Here is a 17,840-nt window from a genome sequence, read left to right as displayed (position 1 = left end):
CTCTTGATTCTACCAAAGAATAAGAGATATGAGGTACTCTGTATTCAATATCCATTTCCCAATCTCTCTCTTTTTTTTTTTTTCTTTCCTCTGGTATATGTTTTATACTCAGTTTGCCCTTGTTCTCAGCCACAGTGCTGGGATTGAAAGCTTCTATTTTTGCAGCTGACAGTGGTCTTATAATAAAAACACAGCTCTTCTCTGCGTACAGTATTAGAGAAATTTCTTTGATAGATGTAAGCATTTTCTTAGGAAAGAGACGTTGCAGAGGCACTCGGGTTTGCTGCACAGCAAGTTTACAGCAGCACACAGCTATGTTAGAGTATGGAATTAATAACATAGAATCAGTGTAATTTTGAGTGTTTCTTATATCCAAATGACATACAAGCTTTATAGTTGGATGTTTCATGGAAATTTTTATGAAGTTATGTTTCAGCAGGGCCAACCAGCTGAGCTGCTGCTTTTGTGACTTGTTCCTGTAGCTAGAAGTGTCAAGCCATGCTGGTAAACGCTTGTATGGTTGCAGTGGCGAGATATTTTCAGAGGCACAGAAGTACTTCAATATAAGTTGGACCTGTAATTGGACCTAGCACAGAAAGAATCACTGGACATGGTACAGGGCGACTTAACTTTTCCCCGCTACCCTTCCACGCCATCAGAGTTATTTACCCAGTGAGTCTAATTCAGGGAACTGATTTGAAAGGTATATACGGTGCATTGTGATAAATATTGTGGAAGTTAAAAATAACTGAAAAGTTCAACTCTTTCAAACAGAAGTTTCCAGTGATAAAATAGTGTGAGGATATGCAAGCTGGTATGGTCAAATGCCACAGATTTTATTGTGATTTTGGTGTAATAGTTATGGAGGTTTGTTTGTTCATTTGTTTTTACTTTATATATATATATTTGTTTTAGGAATGTTTAAAATTATTCTTGCCTGTTTGACATCCTTCTATACATGTTGAGTGCATTATCATTTACAGTGACATTAGGTGCGTTTTCAGAAATCCTGCCTCTGAGTTTCAGTTCTCAGACACAGATCTCACAGTCAATACCACCTTCACAACACCTTCTACAGAGAGTGCAGTTTCACTGATTTCTAAAGTTGTGTGTCATAATGTAAAATGCTGTTATCTCTTCTAATTTTGCTCAAGAAGCTTGAAGCTGATTCATCCCACATTTGTGGGCATAAGTTGTGGCTCGCAGAACAGCAATGAGATATTACAGGTATGACACTTTCCTCTGGAGCAGGGGAAGTCATTAGTATGCAAAATGCTGAATTGTTGCCAGCTATATGAACTTGTCCAAAAATTAATTCTAGTAAATTTGTGCAGGGTTATATGTTCTGCATGGCTGTAGATACGTTGATGCTCCTTATAGACTTTGAAATTAAAGATACAACATGTAAAAAACTTCTCTGATATGCCTTAGTATCTCTTAGATTTTAACAAGCCTGTGCAGAGGTACCTTCCCTTCCCTGCAGAAAGGTTTCTGGCTCAGGTAATACTTGGGAAGTAAGAGCAAAGTCTTTTTTTTTTTTTCTTCTTATTGACAGTTTTTCATTTGCAATTATTTTCAACATGTGATTAAAGCCTTCTGGACACAGCTTGGTGCTGAATTTTGAACCTCTAGATAACTAGTTAGTATTGCTAGAAAATTCTAACACGAGACCTGCGTAAAGGATTTTGATAAAGGAGTTCTGACAGTAGTCAGCTTCATTTATGACATTTGTTTTTGCATCTGCATTACGGAGTTGCGAAATCAGCATAAGACCATTGCTATTCATCTGAAAACTAGAGTTGGATCTTCCCTGTTGCCTTTTAAAGAGGTTCTAGTGTTAATTTCCTGAACTGTTTGCAAAGCTGCAGAATGCTTTGGTTGGTTTGTTTTATATTTGTTGCCAAATGGCATGTTCGTGAAATGCAGAAACATACAACATAATGTGTCTGGAAAATTTTGGCATACTCAGATTAAATTATTCTATCATTTTCTAAAGGAAAAAAGGAATTATTAAACTGAATTCCAACGGTATGCATGGGTTTGCTGGAAAAGAAGAGTAGATAAAGCATATGTTTACACGACTGACACAGTAAAAGGTTTCCTTACACAGTTTTGCTAATGGTGATTATAATTTCATGTTAATAAGATGCAGGAAAGTGTGCTGAAGGAGTAGTGCTTTGCTGCTTTTGTCACAGTTTCATCAAACTGATTTTGTCAGCACTGGAGCATAACCCTTGCCACATCAGTTTGAGTGCTCATTAGGCAGCCGATTTGTCTGAATCCTCATTAAATTGATTAACTCATTTACTTATGGATGATGACATGTTATGTGGTACAGGAATGGTGGTTAGAGACAAGAATCGAGTCTCACATTGAGTTGCTTAGTATTCTGTTCTTCATTTATTTCTACAATAAATTGCTGTGCTCAAGTGCTATAGTGTCAGTGATTTACTTTTTGCAGAAGTGTGGCATCAGCTGAAGGATTCAGCACGCATCGTGTGAACTTGTACCTCTTGGTAAACGTCTGACAGCAATTTAGAAGCTCAGGTTTATAGCTTGTTCTAATTCCTTGTTAATTCACTTGAGTACTAGGCTTTCTCACAAGGAACCTAAAAGGTGTTCATAAACATCTATTTTAATGTAAATAAGCAATGAAGGGAAGCAATTAAAAGACCTCTGCGGTTATACGTTCAGAAGAGAGAGATGGTGGTGGTAGGGTGGTAGAGGTTGAACCTTCCCAACAGTGTTCTATTGAATTTTGTTGCTGTATGACAGATGGCAGCAGAGGGGCAGTCTGACAGAGTGGCATCTGACGTGGAAGTGAGTATGACGCAATGGTGTGTCACTGAATTCCTCCACGCTGAGAAAATTGCCCCCAGTGATATTCAGTGCCTGCTGAATGTTAATGGAGAGCGAACAGTGGATGTGAGTTGCAGTGAAGCGGTGGGTCGTGCATTTCAGTGCTGGTGGCAGCGGCAGTGGGTCACCTCAGCTGGTGCAGACTTTCCTGAGTGCAGTATTCAACATTTGCACTGATGAAAATGCATAGCTAATGCTGGCCACTGTGTTGAGAAGTAATGTTTTGGAGCTGAGAATCGTCTCTATCAAATAGTGTTACTCTTTTTGTATCTGTTGTAGTTTTCATGGAAATAAATAGGAGGCATTACTTTTTGAGTGACCTACATAGTATGAAAGTGTCCATTGCCTTAGTCATAGACTGGAACTGCATTGGGCGGCTGTAGTTTACAAAGATTGAGCTCTCTAAAAGAAGGACTGGAAGCAAGAGAGGTTAAATATTGTCTGAAGTACAAGAAAACAAGAAACAAGGTATTTTTCGTAGCTAAATGAAGACAGTTCTTAACATGAAACCTGTAGTTTTGTGGACGGCTGGAGCTTTTAGAAGTATCTTATTCAGGGCCGGTTTCCAGATGAGATAGATTGTAGAACTTCAGGTACACTGAGGGTTTGGTATCAGTAGCGGGGGGCTTTTCATGGGCAGAGAAACCTTTTGTGGACAGAGAACTGAAAAACGGTGCACCTTCGAGAAATGTAAAAGCATTTTATGTCTTTTTATAAGTTTTACCTAGAGAACTATTACATGCTCTTCTTTAATGCATGTAAACATGTGTGCATGCATTGTAATGCTGTGTTTTTACAAGTTTTTATAGTAATAAAAAATGACTGTCTCCCTAGTTGTATCTTTTTGAATTTAGGTAGGATTTAGGTGTCGTGAAGCTTCTTGGAAGGTTTGCGCTAAGTGTCTGTTGTATTCAGAGATGGATATTGTGTAGGAAAGTACTTTTGTACTGTAATAATAGTGTAATATTTTTGTTGTATTTTTTTATACTGATACAGAGTTTTACTGAGGATGTAGTCAAATTAGTCTCGTTTCCTTGAAATAATGACCAAAGTGTGACTGAAAATGTTTCTAGGGAGACACAAAAAGAAAGGACATTTGTTTCCCTTCTGTAAAAGAGATTACTGTCACTGAATTAAATTGAAGTCAATTCACCCACATTGTCATTTATTTTTATAAGGAAGGACTCGGATTTATTCATTTATTCATTTATTGTGAATTGTTGTTTATTTTACTTTGCTGGATACATTTGGAAAGATGAGCAGAATTCACAAAAATGATTTCTGGGACCCAGTTAGAATTGGTATTTCTGTAGAATGATTTTAGGATCACTGACATTTTTTCAAAATTGCGTGTAAGTGATGGTTAATAACAGGAAATTGGCGATCAGAGTTGAATTGCAGTGCTCTAAATTTTTCTACATCCACCTACATCCCCCCTTCACTCGCTATGACAGTAATAGACCGCTTCTCTAATGGGGCTTGCATTTGAAGATAAGCCTGCATGTAAACAAATTAACTTTTCTTAAATGGAGAGCCATTTCATTTGCCATAATGTACCAATTCATAAACTCTCGCAAGCATATTTTTTAAAAAAAGAAAGATAAATGACCCATTGTATAACACTTACTATTAGACAGACTAGATGTCCCTGTGTTCTGAGAGATAAGACTCTTGTATTATTACACCCTAATAAAATGAGTTAATGTTTTAGTATTGGAGATAAAAGGACAGTTGGATATATTTAATAACCAAACTGAGAAACACTTAATTTTAGTTGTCTGTAGCAATATAACACAAATTCCCCTGTAAAACAAATTGCACTTTTGGAATATACTTTAATGTGCATTCGACAAAGGAGAAAATGAGGTGATTGAAGTTCAATTTGTAGCATGTTATTAACCATTTCCGCTTGACTAGATGAGTAAAAGGATAATGGATGAGGGTTTTATTATTGCCTTTCTGCTAAAATGAAGTGGTGTAAAAGATAAGGTGATGAGATTAATGAACATAAGGAAAAGGCGTAATCAATCAAATTCCAACAGGGAGATGAGATGACAGTACTTAAGATTTGTAAGGATACATATTTTAAAAAGTGGATTTCATCAACACCAACATTTTGTTCAGGTGGAGTGCTACGAAGCAGATACCTGCCGATTTTAGTTATTTTTGTACGTTCTTTATGCTGCTGTATATTTGAAATTTCAACGACCGATGTAACAAATGAAAATTGATTTATTTTTTATTTAAAACCCACATTTTTTAAAGCTGCAGTTATTAAATGAGGACAAACAAATGCAGCTTTTTTTTTTCCAAGCAAGAACAATGTTTTATTTATCAGTTTATGAGTTTTTCACTGGTAGAATGCTCTTAGATGTGTGTCTGTATGAGTCACTTCTGTTCTTTGTTTTACTGTCCCAAGTTTTGTGACCTAGTCTTTTGTGAAGGTAGCTTTCACATAGTTGTGGAAAAGTAAGGCAAATTCCTTTTCCCCTAAGAAATGGTAAGCCATCAAAATCCTTAAGATTTCACCTCCCATATTCCTGAAAAGAAAACAGTATCTTTTGAAGATTAATCTGTATAAGTTTCTGAATATAAACACATTCCTGGTTGTAGGGTGACACTTCTTATGTTTCGGATCTCAAATGCAGTACTTTTTGCCTCTGATACTTACCTTAAAATCTACTTGGATATCAATGTATCTGTATTGCTGACAAGTTGTGGAAATGAGTCCTCATCTTGGCAAATGATTTGTTACTGGTATCTTTAAATGTCACTTATGCTAGGATCCTAAATTGTTTAAATTACTTGCAAGTACTCCAACTGTATTTAGTCATGGAGTGACTTCGGTAACCTAAAGATGGGTCTTCTGTCTCCAAGTCTTCAACTACACTTTTTCAGTAAAGAACACAGAGCTGCAAACTAAATCACATAGGAACTGAACACGCCATTGCAATATCTTTTTTTTCCTCATACCTTCAATTTCCCGCTTCTTAGAAGAAACGTATACCTCTTTCAAGATGTGTATCTGACTGGGAATGGAGCAGCTATCGAGGTATTTTTTCTTGCTGTTTTTTTTTTTTTTAAATTTCTCCACTTAATGGTTTAAGAAACGCTTCCTTCAAATGCATTTAATTTGCTTAATGAGTTGCCTAAAGTTACTTTTGCAAATGAAATATGCACGGACAGGATAAATTATGGTATTTTCTCAAGGAACTGTTAGTTCTTGGCAGTGCTTTGCACAGGATGGATAGGTTATTGCTGTGAGGTTAAGTCTGTCTGAAAAGCCTTTTACAATGCTTTCTTCCCTTTGGACTTCAGAATTTATGAAACAGGCTGTTACATATTGGCTAGAACCTGGTGCTTTGCGAATACTCCCACATTAGTTCTGAGTTGTTCTGCCTTTTAGGAAAACTTCCAGTTGTGCAAAACAGTATTGTGGATTTGTAAGATAAGCGCATAACACAGCCCAGATCAGTTCTTCGTGAGAGCTGGTATTTTCTCATAGACTTACAGTTCCTTCTTCTCCTCTCATCCGCAGAATTTTTTGATAGGCCATTTTTTCTTGGTCCCTCAGGAATTGCAAGTTTTACATTGAATACCCTAGAGGGAATGGCAAGACAAATCATGCCGTTGGATCAGTTGTTCAACTATCCCCATACTGCAGTCTGTGTACGTTATATTTGTATCACATTTTCCAGCCTTTCTTATCCATCTTTTGGACTAGATAATTTTCTGTTGCATTTTAAAACTGAAATTAGGGTTATACTCTTGCTTTGTTACTCCAGTATCCTAGATGTGGTCACAGACCTCACATTAGGCATGTCCGTGGCTTAATTAACCTTGGGAAAAGGTCTGTACTCCTAAGAATGCTTTATACCCAAATTTAAACTATTCCATTTTGTCATCTATGAAGATGTTAACTAGCAGTAACTTTATAAAACCTCCTGTTCGCATTGTTCTTTGTTCTTCACAAATGTGGCTCAGTTTAGTTGGTCCAATTACTTCTGTGGGTGATCTTTTGTGATTCTCTCTTGCAGTCATAGGTCATAGCAAAACCTTTGTCACTGACCAATTATACTTTTTACTCGAAGAACTTTTTACTTGAGCACTATCTTCTGTCCCTGCTTCCGAGAGCAGGAGGGAAAATTTCTCTAGCATTAAATACTGGGATGTGGAGCAGCTACCAGACATCCCAACTAAGGCAAGTGTATGTAATTACACAGCAGCCCCTACAGCTGCTCCAGTATACTCAGAGGGATTTGGTTCCTGCAGCAGAGTAGAGATTGTGCAGCACAAAGGTGGCATTAAGCCATTTTTACATTCCCATCCCTTTGCAAGCTGCACCTTCTGTGCCATATCTCCCATAAAACATAGCACAGAATCTTTTAATGTAAACTGCTGGATTGGCAGCTCTGGAGTCTGACTTTTCTCTTTGCCTTCAAGAGGCACATCTGTTCTTTTACGAATGGGCTTGGTTCCCATTAATGACCTGATCAGATGCAGTCTTTTATGATGACTGGTACTCTAGCTTCCTGCCAGATGTGTGGGGGTGGTTTTTTGTGTTTGTTTTGTTCTGATGAAGGAATATGAGGAATAGTTTACAGGACATCAATAACAAATCCTTCTTTTTGACACTGAAACTTAGGGTTTTTTTCATTCCCATTTGTTGTTTTCTCCTCACCTGCCTTCTCCAAGATCATATCAAAATGGTAGATGCTGGACAACTGCCAGTATTGCAGGTGCTTTAGTTCCCTCCTTTTTTGGTCGTAGTTGCTATTCTGTTTGCATGTGTTCTGGCTGGACAGATCTTTGCTGGGTACACCTAGGAGTAGCCCACGGGAAAAGTCACGTCCCAGAGGTGGTTAAATGGGCATGTGCAAGGCAATGCAGTGGGAAATCTAACATGACTATTCTGATTTGCTGTTCAAAACAGGAATTTGAAGTGACAGTTAAAACAAACATGAAGCTTATTTTTCTAAAGAAACCTCAGTGGCTAATATAGAATTAAGAGCCAAGACAGCAGAACCAAGTGAGTTTCTACTTTGTTTTCTGTTACCTGCTTTTGAGAGGCATGCTCCGGTATAATTCCTTTCACCATATCTAGTTATACTGCTGTGGATATGAACTGCTGTGAGTCATTAGTCTGGCAATTGTCCTAGTTTTCAAACTCTGTACTCCTTAGAGATCAACCAATATAGCCAGATAAAGATTATCTGTGAGGCTTTTCTGCAGTAGGAATTTTACAAAAGGAGAGAAACTAATTGTAACTTTAAACTTGAAAGCAAAACAAACAAACAAACAAACAAAAACAAAAGAAAAAAAACAACACTGTATGGCAGTTGCTGAGTCACAGCCTGAACCTCTGATTGAGCACCTGGAGGAAAGACCTGGTCAGCCTTGAGAGCACAGGTGAAAGCAGTTTTTAGACTTCATTTAAGGGCTGACTGCCACCTAGGAAGAATTTCTTGTTGGAGATCCCTCTCGTGGAGTTTATCCTTGTGATCTTTGATCCTCCGAGCCTAACAGTTTCTTTTTTCTTTGTAACATCTTCTCATTGTGCTGGTCCTGTTGCCAGTATGCCACTATACCCATCAATAAACAAGAAGCCTCTGCGCGTTAATACCATTTGCCTTAAAAAATAAGCGTGTTTGATTCCTTTTATACCTTTGCTCTACGAGAGCAAGCTTTTAGAGCTTTTCTTGAAATCCCTCAAATGCTTTTAAAAGGCTTTTTATTGTAGTAATGTTCAACAGGATGTTATTGGAGCCATTAAGAAGCAGCAAAATGAGCATAGCGCAGCAGCACAATCTGTTCAGAATTCGGAAGGGACTAAGTCTTTTGCTAAGGGCTGTAATTTTACTTGTTAAAACTTTATCAAATATCAAAGAGGAAATACTTCTGGTATGCAAGCAGAAAATAATGTTCAGAAATACAAAAAGAAGTATCTATCTAAAACCACACCAACATAAAATTGTAGGTGAAAGTAAGATAGTGATTTCCACAAAATCAGTTTTGATCTTCTGGAAAATGGATTGACTAAAGTTTCAAAGTTATTTCAACATGAGTGATTAATCATTGATGATGAGGCCACATCCTTGCAACTTGCTTTCTGTAGTTTTACTGCACTTGTCTTACACAAGAAACAAAAATATTTGATACCTAAAATCATCCTTGAAAAAAATAAAAACACAAAAAACACCCCCAAAAAACGATTGTGAGATCCTTCAAAGATATCCTATACTGGAGACTTAAGACACAGAATTACTGATACTAGTTCTTGCTGGTATTCTTCTAGAGTATTTTAATAACTGAGTGTAGTAGAAAGTCGAAGTCACAGCTTGTAGCAGTGATGGAGCACCTGGTGGGAAGGCAGGGCCAACCCATGGAGCTCAGGTGTGTGCAATGTACCCAGGGTGATCACAAGAGGTGGTGCCAGGATCCAGCCCTTTCTACATCTCAGTTAAGAGTTGGCAGGAAAGTCGAGAGTACTTTTTGCTTGCGATCCCTATCTGCTTTAGGCCTTCTAAGGTAAGCGGTTCTTTTTTCTTATTTGTGTCCATGGTTGCTGCTTTTGGGCTCGTTCTCATTTGCTTTAGCCGAAGGCTTTGCTGCCCTGTTGTTATCATGGTACTTTTCACCCCATAATGGCATTGCATTTGAGTTATTTCAGAGAGGTGCGTCTGAGTGAGTACTTTTCTCATAAACTGCAACTGGAAGACTCATCTGTTGTCTTGTTTCCATTATGATCAGATTTGGGTGCCTTTGCAAAATTTGGAATGTGGTCGTGCTATTTCAGAAATTACTTTTTTCTTAACAATATTTTAAAGTACTGTAGAGCATACGAATAAGTCTTTGAGGTTAAAGTTTTGTGAAGTGGGGTTTTCTTTGTTCTTTTTTAACCTGTTTACCGATAAGAAAACATTTCCAAAGCAATCGCTGTATCATGATGTGTGTTTGTATTTTCTTTTTGATCGGCTCCTGAGACAACATGAAGTAAAAGTAAACACTGGGTTTTCCCTAAGACAAAGTGTGGATTATCTGAAGAGTCATGTTCTTTGTATTTTATTTTTTGCTATATTAATGAACTCAGAAGAGAGCTAAGTAATGAGGTATCGAGATGTGTGCTGGTATGAAGTTTTGTAGTTAGCCATGAAAGTACAGAGCTGTGAGTAGTTTTTGAAGAGGTCTAGACCCTTACTCCTCGCTTGCATAGGTGAACTAAAAACAGATGGTGTATTTTCCAAAATTCTGTGGCAGTTTGTGTTGGTAGCCTGAAATGCACCATTGCATCGTTCAGTACTGTAGCAACGTGATGTTAATAATTATTTTCAAGTTATTGATCAAAGTGCCATGATTTGAATAAATCAACTTGTTTAGTATCCTTCTACGCTGTAGCAAATCATTTAATTGAAGTTTACTTATGATGATTAAGATCTGTTTTTGAGCTTTTTGTAGGTTACTTCCTTTTATTTCTTGATATGCAAACTGAAGTTTAAGTAGCTTATTTTTTTTAGTATTTATGCAGTGTATATTAAAAAAATTTAATTCCATTGACGCGTGAAATATTGAAGTCATCACATTTATTGCAATATGTGGAGGGATTATGGTATCTGCCAGTTTATGTGGACGTTAAGAGTAGCCAGAATTATTAACTAGAATGGATTAAAAGCACTCTCTAGATTTTAAAGCTTATAATGTAATGAAGGGAAAAATGAGAAAATATTGTTTGCCTGCCATGCCAGCCATTGCTAAAGACAGGATGCTGAGGTTATAAGTATGCTGGATTTGATTTTGCATGGTGTTTTCCACATTCTGTTTGTGATGTGCTGTTATGAAGTTAGTCACTCGTATTAATGTTTCAATATTTGTATACACTGCTTTTTAGACTGCGTGATTTAACTTATATGCCTGTCTTTAGCAATTAGATCTTAGTGTTCTTTGCGATGATTAAATGTGTTCTGCCTCTGGTAATGAACCATTGTTGGTGTTTCTGTCTAGGAGTTAGTAGAGGTAATCAAAAAGGACAAGAAATTATGAAGTACTGGAAGCAGAGGGAAGGAGTAAGGTAGCTGGTATAAACACTGCTAACAATGTTGAATGATTTACTAGCACATACATAGGGTGTTGAGAACCTCAACTGGATCAAAAGAATGCAACCTGTTAAGAATAGAGGTCTTGCTGATAATTTTTTTTTTCAAAGATGGATCTTGATGATCATCTGCAGTTAGTGGATACTACTTTCAGAAAAATCTGTGTAGCATAATTTTTTTCACTTTGAAATACAGCTTTAGAGTCAGGATCAAGAGAGAAAATATAGTTGTGCATCCTCTATTTTAATCATGCGGGAAGTATTTTTCATGTCATCACGCATGTACTGATCTGTGCCTTGTCATAGACATTATTCATTTCCACAGAAATTGTTTTTGTTTGTGTATCACTTTTTATTACTAGATCTATTCTATAGTTGGAGGTACTTCCTAAGTTGTAACTAATGATAAAGCTATTTACAGATCCAGAGGCCTTAAAGTGTATCAGGCTGATATAAACAGTGCACTGCGGAAAAAGAATTTCAGCTTGTGGTAAATCTATCTGTCCCCAGCAGCTTCAGGTAGAATAATTTTAGCCTTCTAAAGCATATCAATTTGCTAGTCTGCGGTTCATGTATCAAAGAGCATTCTATGAAAATATCAATATCATTGGTTAATATAAATGAAATTAATTTTTAAAGGTGGGCTAAAGGTTGACATCTGAAAAATTGCATTACTTTGCAGAAGAGAAATTTCTGTCTTGCAGTGAAATTTCAGGTCAGAAGGGCAAGTAATTTTCACAATCTTCAATGGGAACCAGTGAAATATGAACTTCATTGTCACCTAGCCCCAAAGCGATAAGATAAAATGAGCTGATACATCATTTGCTGTGGTTTTATCATCTCCTCCAGTAATTGGAAGAGAAAACATAAGAGTCCTTTACCCCCCCCCAATCCCTTCACCACCCACACCCAGGCATAAGCCATTTTGCTGTGATCGATACAAAGGTCGCGGAGCATTTATTTATTTATTTATTTATTAATGCTAGGTAAAACCATCTAGTGGAACATTAAAGTAATGAATATGTTTAATTGAGTTTGTCACCCATGAAAATGCTGGACGGGATTGTGTAGCAGACTGCATGCTCACAGGAGGGGCTGCATGGAAGATTGCTATTTGAGTGTGGATTTCAGGGGCTGCATGTATACCTATTATTTAAAAAGAACATCTTAATTACTGTTCTCAAGAAATCTAAAATAAGCGATGGCCTTTGAGATTTACTTAAAAAGCGTTTGGATATTTATTGTTATTCATTTTGGACGTATTTAAGCAGAGAGCACAGTGTGTCCCTTTCAGTGTGAATGCTACAGCTAGGAACTGAGTAGCGTTTGGACAGTAGAATCTCAAGACACGTTTGCAAAGCTGAGTTTGTGTTATAGATCCAGATTTCTGTTGAAGTACTAATCATATTTTATATCCTTTGCTTACTGTAACTTCACTTTCCAGAACAGAAATGATCCCCAAAGACTTTCAGTGCTACCAGAAGACTGTGTACCTTCTCTTTCAGCTGCAATCAAACTTAAATGCTAATTAAAAGCATTTTGTTCGTTTGCTTTTGCTGTATCTAGATTTATGTGCTTCAGAACTTGTTTTAGGAAAAGATCTCAAGAAAAACTGTTGCGAGTTGCACAAATGTGCATCAGCTTCTTAAATAAGCTATTTAGATTTTATTTTACTCACGGCAGTTAAATTGGCTGTCACATTAAAGTAATGTAATAATTCAATTACAGTTTCAGTTCCGTAACCCATTTGCAGACTTAATTACTTTTAGGATGTTTGCATTTTTAAGATCAATAATACTCTTCTCTAAAATAAGATATGTAGTAGCTGATTTGTTTGCTTGAAATGTAAAGCAAAAGGTTCATCTAGTCCTCAGTAAAATACTACTTTTCCCCTTCAGGAGGTAGCTGTAGGGGTGTTATCTCGTCACTATTGCATGTTATCTTTTGTAAGAGGCGTTGTTTGTTATCAGTGTTCAAGGGGAATTTTGAAGAAAAGGTCAAGTGGGGTATTTGTGTTCAAAACAGTAATGATAGCTGACACCCAACTATGAATTTTGAGAAGATGATTTGTTTGCATATGACCTTAATTAATAATCAACGCTATTGTATTTGAGTTTCCATGTAATTCTGAATTCGGTCTCTTCAATGTGGGAATTAAAGCCAGCTCTTCTTCAGCTCTTGGGCACTTGGTGGGCTTCTTCTGCTGGGTTGTGTGAGGGCCTGCGGCTGGACTGGAAGGACTGGTAGCAGGCTTGGACTGGTATTTCTAGTATTTGAAGTAAAGAAGGACTTAATCCAGAACCGCTTTCGCCTTCACATTTTAAATAGCGATGTCATGCCATTTCTTCATCTAAGTTGCTGAAGTTTTGCTATGGAGTAGTCTGCGTAATAACGTTTTTGCAGTCATGGAACCTTACATGGCTCATTTGTTTACTTCAAGTATTTTTAATTGAAGTGGTTAACTGTTTACGTTGTCTTTCCTCCTGCAGGGTGTCACGCTCCAATGTAAAGGAGGGAGACGAGGTTCTTTGATAATAATCTCTTACGTAGGGTGCAGTATCTTTTGAAATAAATGAAAGAGGTACAGTAGATTAATTTCCAGTCTGATATTTTGAGTAAACTGAAATCTCTATATATCTGTTCATGTGGAAAAGGCGCTTCTGTTTGTGTGCGTTACGTCAGGTTGTTTCATAAGTTGATCCGTACCACTATTACCAGAGCTGACAGATAATGAAAGTAAATAGGAGTAGTATTTTTTAACTTAAAGAATTGTACTTGAGGATGAGTGAGATGGTCGATCTTAAATTCTTGAACAGAATTTCTGTGATGTATGGCTTTAGAATAAGTAAATACTAGAATAATTTTTGCTAGTTGTAGTTCTGAAACTGAAATTATCAGAAGTGACAGCACCAATTTGAAAGTAAAAGCTCTAAAATTAACTAGTTGCAGAAACTGCCTAGTGGTTTAATAAAAATGGCTATATGGCAAGGAGTAAGAAGTTGAATTTGATTTTTGCAAGGAATCCTTGCTGAGCCACATGAAAGCGGAGTGTTTGTGCCCTGGATCTTTCATCTTGTCTGCTGGGCTCGCTAAGCACGGAGCAATGGTAATGATGCAGTTTCCTTGGCAACCAGTTCATTGGAGGGCTAGACCTCTGTCTGGGGTGCTGTCAGTGTGCGAGGGGTTCAGAGAACAGAGTATCCCAAAGAAGGGCTGCTTCCACCTAATCCAGTTTTAATTGAACTCCAGAGACTTTGAAGTGAAGCTGCGGACCAGGCAGTTACTGTTCTGACTGGGGATGGAGGCCTGGCTCAGCTAGGCCTCAGCTGCTCTTACTCCTGATAGCGGCTGTTAATGAGCGGCCTGAAGAATTGCTCTAGTGGGGACTGCTATCGTGTCTACAGTGCAATCCAAGTTTGGGCTGTAAATCCTGTTGTTTCAGTAACTTCGGTGTAGCTCTGTGAGGTGCCCAGCAAAAACTGTCTCTGCTGTTTTCAAACTGATGTTTTTCCTTCCAGTTTTGAAACAAACAAACGAACAAGGGCTTGTGGCTGTTTGCAGTGTTATTACTGCTTCTACAAATGCTGGTCCCACAGAGTAAAAGTAATAATTTCTCAACGTGCTGATTTTTCTCACAGTATCCGTGTCATAAGGTTGAATATGAAGCATTCTGATTTATGGTGACAATCAGTCACTTGAATTGCTTCTACAGAAAAGCAGAGATATTCCTGATTCTGTCTAAAAACGATCATTGCAATTATAAACTCCAATTTTCAGGTCTTAACATGAATGAATATATGCAAAAGCACTGAAATGTTTTTGTATGTGGACGCTGCAACTTTGTCTCCTTTGTCGCCTGTTTGGATGTTGTGCACTGTAGAGGATGTTTATATGCATGAGAAAAAGGACAATCAGAAGTACTACAGGTTTGTATGGATCTGCCAGCTAGTGGTGCTGGGTTATGGATGTGGTATGGGAAGTACGAGCCTGGCCCCACTTTGATAGGTCCCCTTCAGAAATTATTAGTGGCCCTAGGCAGTTTCTGTTCTCTCATCACATTCCAGGAGTTTGTTTCAGGATAATGATGGTTGTTTTTTTTTTCCTTTCTGTGTTCATGGAGTGTTGGGAGAGGAGGAGAAGTTGTCTGTCATACTTGCAGTGGGAGGGAAGATGGGAGAATAACTATAAAAGAAGATGTGGGAGATGGTTTGCTTAATAAATTTGGGGCTTCTGTTCTAGCTGCTTTTGGTTCTCCCCTCTTGTTTTTTTATTAAGTTTGCAGATATGACTTTGTGTTTTACAACACCTTTTTTAACGCTTCTCTGTGCTGCGGAAAGCAATCGTTTTTGACTGATTACTCCATGCAAAGCGAAATCCTCCTTAGTTAAACCTATATACAGGTGACTGTGTTCAAAACCTATCTCGCTTACATTAAAGGCTTGAATTTCACTTTTCTTTCAGTTTTAGTTTTTTTTTCTTTTATTCCCAATATGTTGCTAAGTGAAATAGTAGGAGTGATTGTGGGAGATCATAATTGAATCTCCTTTTCTGTGGTGGATTTATTTGCCAAGTGTTTGTGTTTATAAGAATGGACAAACTTCAGATATTTTCCTTTGTTTGTGCTTTGTTAATCTTAGGCACAGAAGTGTCCAATCTTGCTGTCCCTTAACACTTACATAATTAAGCACTGAAATGAAAAGCAAGAAGCAAGGAAACAAAGAAACAGAGTGGTTGAGGACTAAAAATGAGATTAGTTTGAACTGTGGAGGCAGACTAAGCATCTGTGTCTGTCAGATGGGATGACAGGAATTGTAACAAGTTACTTTGACAACCGCTTACTCCATAGAGAGATTATGCCGAGTTCATTTGCAGGTTTGTGTTTAACCTTAGCTGACAAAATGATACTTAACCTCTTATACAGCCAACCTTTATGCTTCCAGAATTAATGAATGTAGCCTTAACGATAAATGCAAGGAACATTTTTTTTCTTCTTCAAAGACATTTTAAAGTTTTTTGTTACATTTTTCTTATTACAATGCTGAGACAAGTGTGGATACATTTGATGGTACTGGTAATGCACTTCAGAATATGTTTGAGCCTATCAGGAAAAACTCAACCTTTCTTAACATTTCCGAAACTCCCATGGAAGATAGTCATATTAAAGGGAAAAACAAGAGCAAATTTTTAAAAGGTTTTGGTTCAGACAGTTGAATTAAGCCATAAAAAAGTTCATGATGATCTTATAGCGTTATTTTAAATATCAGCATCTTTTCCTTTTGCTATAGGTTTTTGTGTTTGGTAGAATCCATCTTTGTGTATCTGTTTCTTTTTCATTATGTTTTACTTATGCTGGTAACGTATTTAAACACACTTTCTCATACTCTCACTTCCTCCTAGATTCTGGCTTATACAGAAGGACTCCATGGAAAATGGCTGTTTTCAGAGATTCGAGCTATCTTTTCTCGACGTTACCTTCTGCAGAATACAGCACTGGAGATATTCATGGCAAATAGAGGTAGTGTGTTGAGAGAAATATCAAGTGTGGATTGATTCTGATGACTTATTCTTTCTCTCTGGCTGCTTACTCGCTCCCTTTTTTGTTATGTATCTGTGTAAGAAATAGAGAATTTTGCATTAAGTGCCTCAAGATTTTAGTTAGTATATTTTTAATTTCAGTTTTTTTCTTTTTTTTCCCCTTCATTGAGGAGTTACGTTCAATTGTGATAACTGGAAATTAGTAATACTTCACATTCACGTGTTTACTTGCCATCCCCTGAACACTGTTGTTTAATCCTAACCCGAACCTCTCATCTCTTATGCTTGAAGTTTTTTTCCCTCTCTTGGGGAAGGATTAGTAGTCGTTAGTTATACAAAATAAGAAAACAGAATGAAAGAACTACGTTAGCAGACTGGACCAGTGGCTGATAGAGCTTTGTTCTTTATTTCTAGTAATAATATTACTGCATTCTAATGTTTTCAAACATAGTCAGTTATGTAATAATTTACAGCTTTCTGTATATGATGTGTATATTTAAACAGAAGCACAACTTTAAGTTAAACATTAGCATAACTAAGAAATTATTTTGCACTGAAGCTTGCTTGAGTATGAACTTTATTTCACTTATCATTTCCTTTCTCTGACATGCTCATAATTCATTCAAAGTATCGTGAATTAAGATTTCAGATAATTTTCTTCTGCTGTTATTTCCTTATAAATTTTAGTTTACGTTACATGGCGTAGCTACAGTTAAACTAAGATTCTACAGGTGCTCTGTATTTTGTACTGTTAATGAAATTTTAAGAATTAACTTACGAAAACACAAATGAAGTGGATCTGTAAGGGACACTTTCAAATATAAAACACTTAAATTCTCTGTAGTATTAGATTTCATGACAACAATTTTAATGTGAACTTCGTGGTTCATAGGATAACATATTTACTACAAGTAGTATGACAGTCAAAAACTTTTCTCTTAATTTAAAACAAACTCTAATCTTCAACATAGCTGAGAAGGAATTGGACACAAATCTTGCAGACCATAGTGCATATTGTCCACCAGAATATTCATGATGTCCACAAACAGTTTCTTATTTAGAACCCGCTTCTACTTGTACTTCGTGAAGTTAAAAATCTTTCCTTGTGATCACAGTTGGATTACGTTTTTCAGATTTGTAGTTTAGTTCATTAATGTCATTTTATTGTTTCATGCAAAACACAAAGGTGATATTTTTCAAAATATTTAGAAAATGTTTACCCAGTTAACTAGATTATATATAAACTACCCTTTTTGAAATTAGTTGTTTATATGTCTAGGTTTAAATTCTGTTCAGTATGCAAAACAACTGCAGGCCTTCTAAACTTGTTAAATTGTCAATTTTTGTTTAAACTCCT

The 17,840-nt window shown here is 36.9% G+C and overlaps 1 protein-coding gene across 4 annotated transcripts in view; it reads left to right on the top strand.

Moving 5' to 3' along the window:
* The window catches only part of LRBA (LPS responsive beige-like anchor protein), a 363,630-nt gene that overhangs the window by 227,200 nt on the left and 118,590 nt on the right, over positions 1-17,840 (top strand). For all 4 annotated transcript variants that reach the window (XM_065736365.1, XM_065736363.1, XM_065736364.1 and 1 more), the window contains one exon: positions 16,346-16,463. In XM_065736365.1, the coding sequence (XP_065592437.1) occupies positions 16,346-16,463 (118 nt within the window). The remainder of the gene's footprint in view (positions 1-16,345; positions 16,464-17,840) is intronic.

This window comes from Cyrtonyx montezumae, unplaced genomic scaffold (genome assembly GCF_038088225.1).
Source record: "Cyrtonyx montezumae isolate F1298 unplaced genomic scaffold, pur_monq_1.0 scaffold_2, whole genome shotgun sequence".
In the NCBI taxonomy this organism is placed as follows: Eukaryota; Metazoa; Chordata; class Aves; order Galliformes; family Odontophoridae; genus Cyrtonyx; species Cyrtonyx montezumae.
The sequence above is the reverse complement of the archived record's forward strand: the minus strand, read 5'-3'. Positions and strand labels throughout refer to the sequence as shown.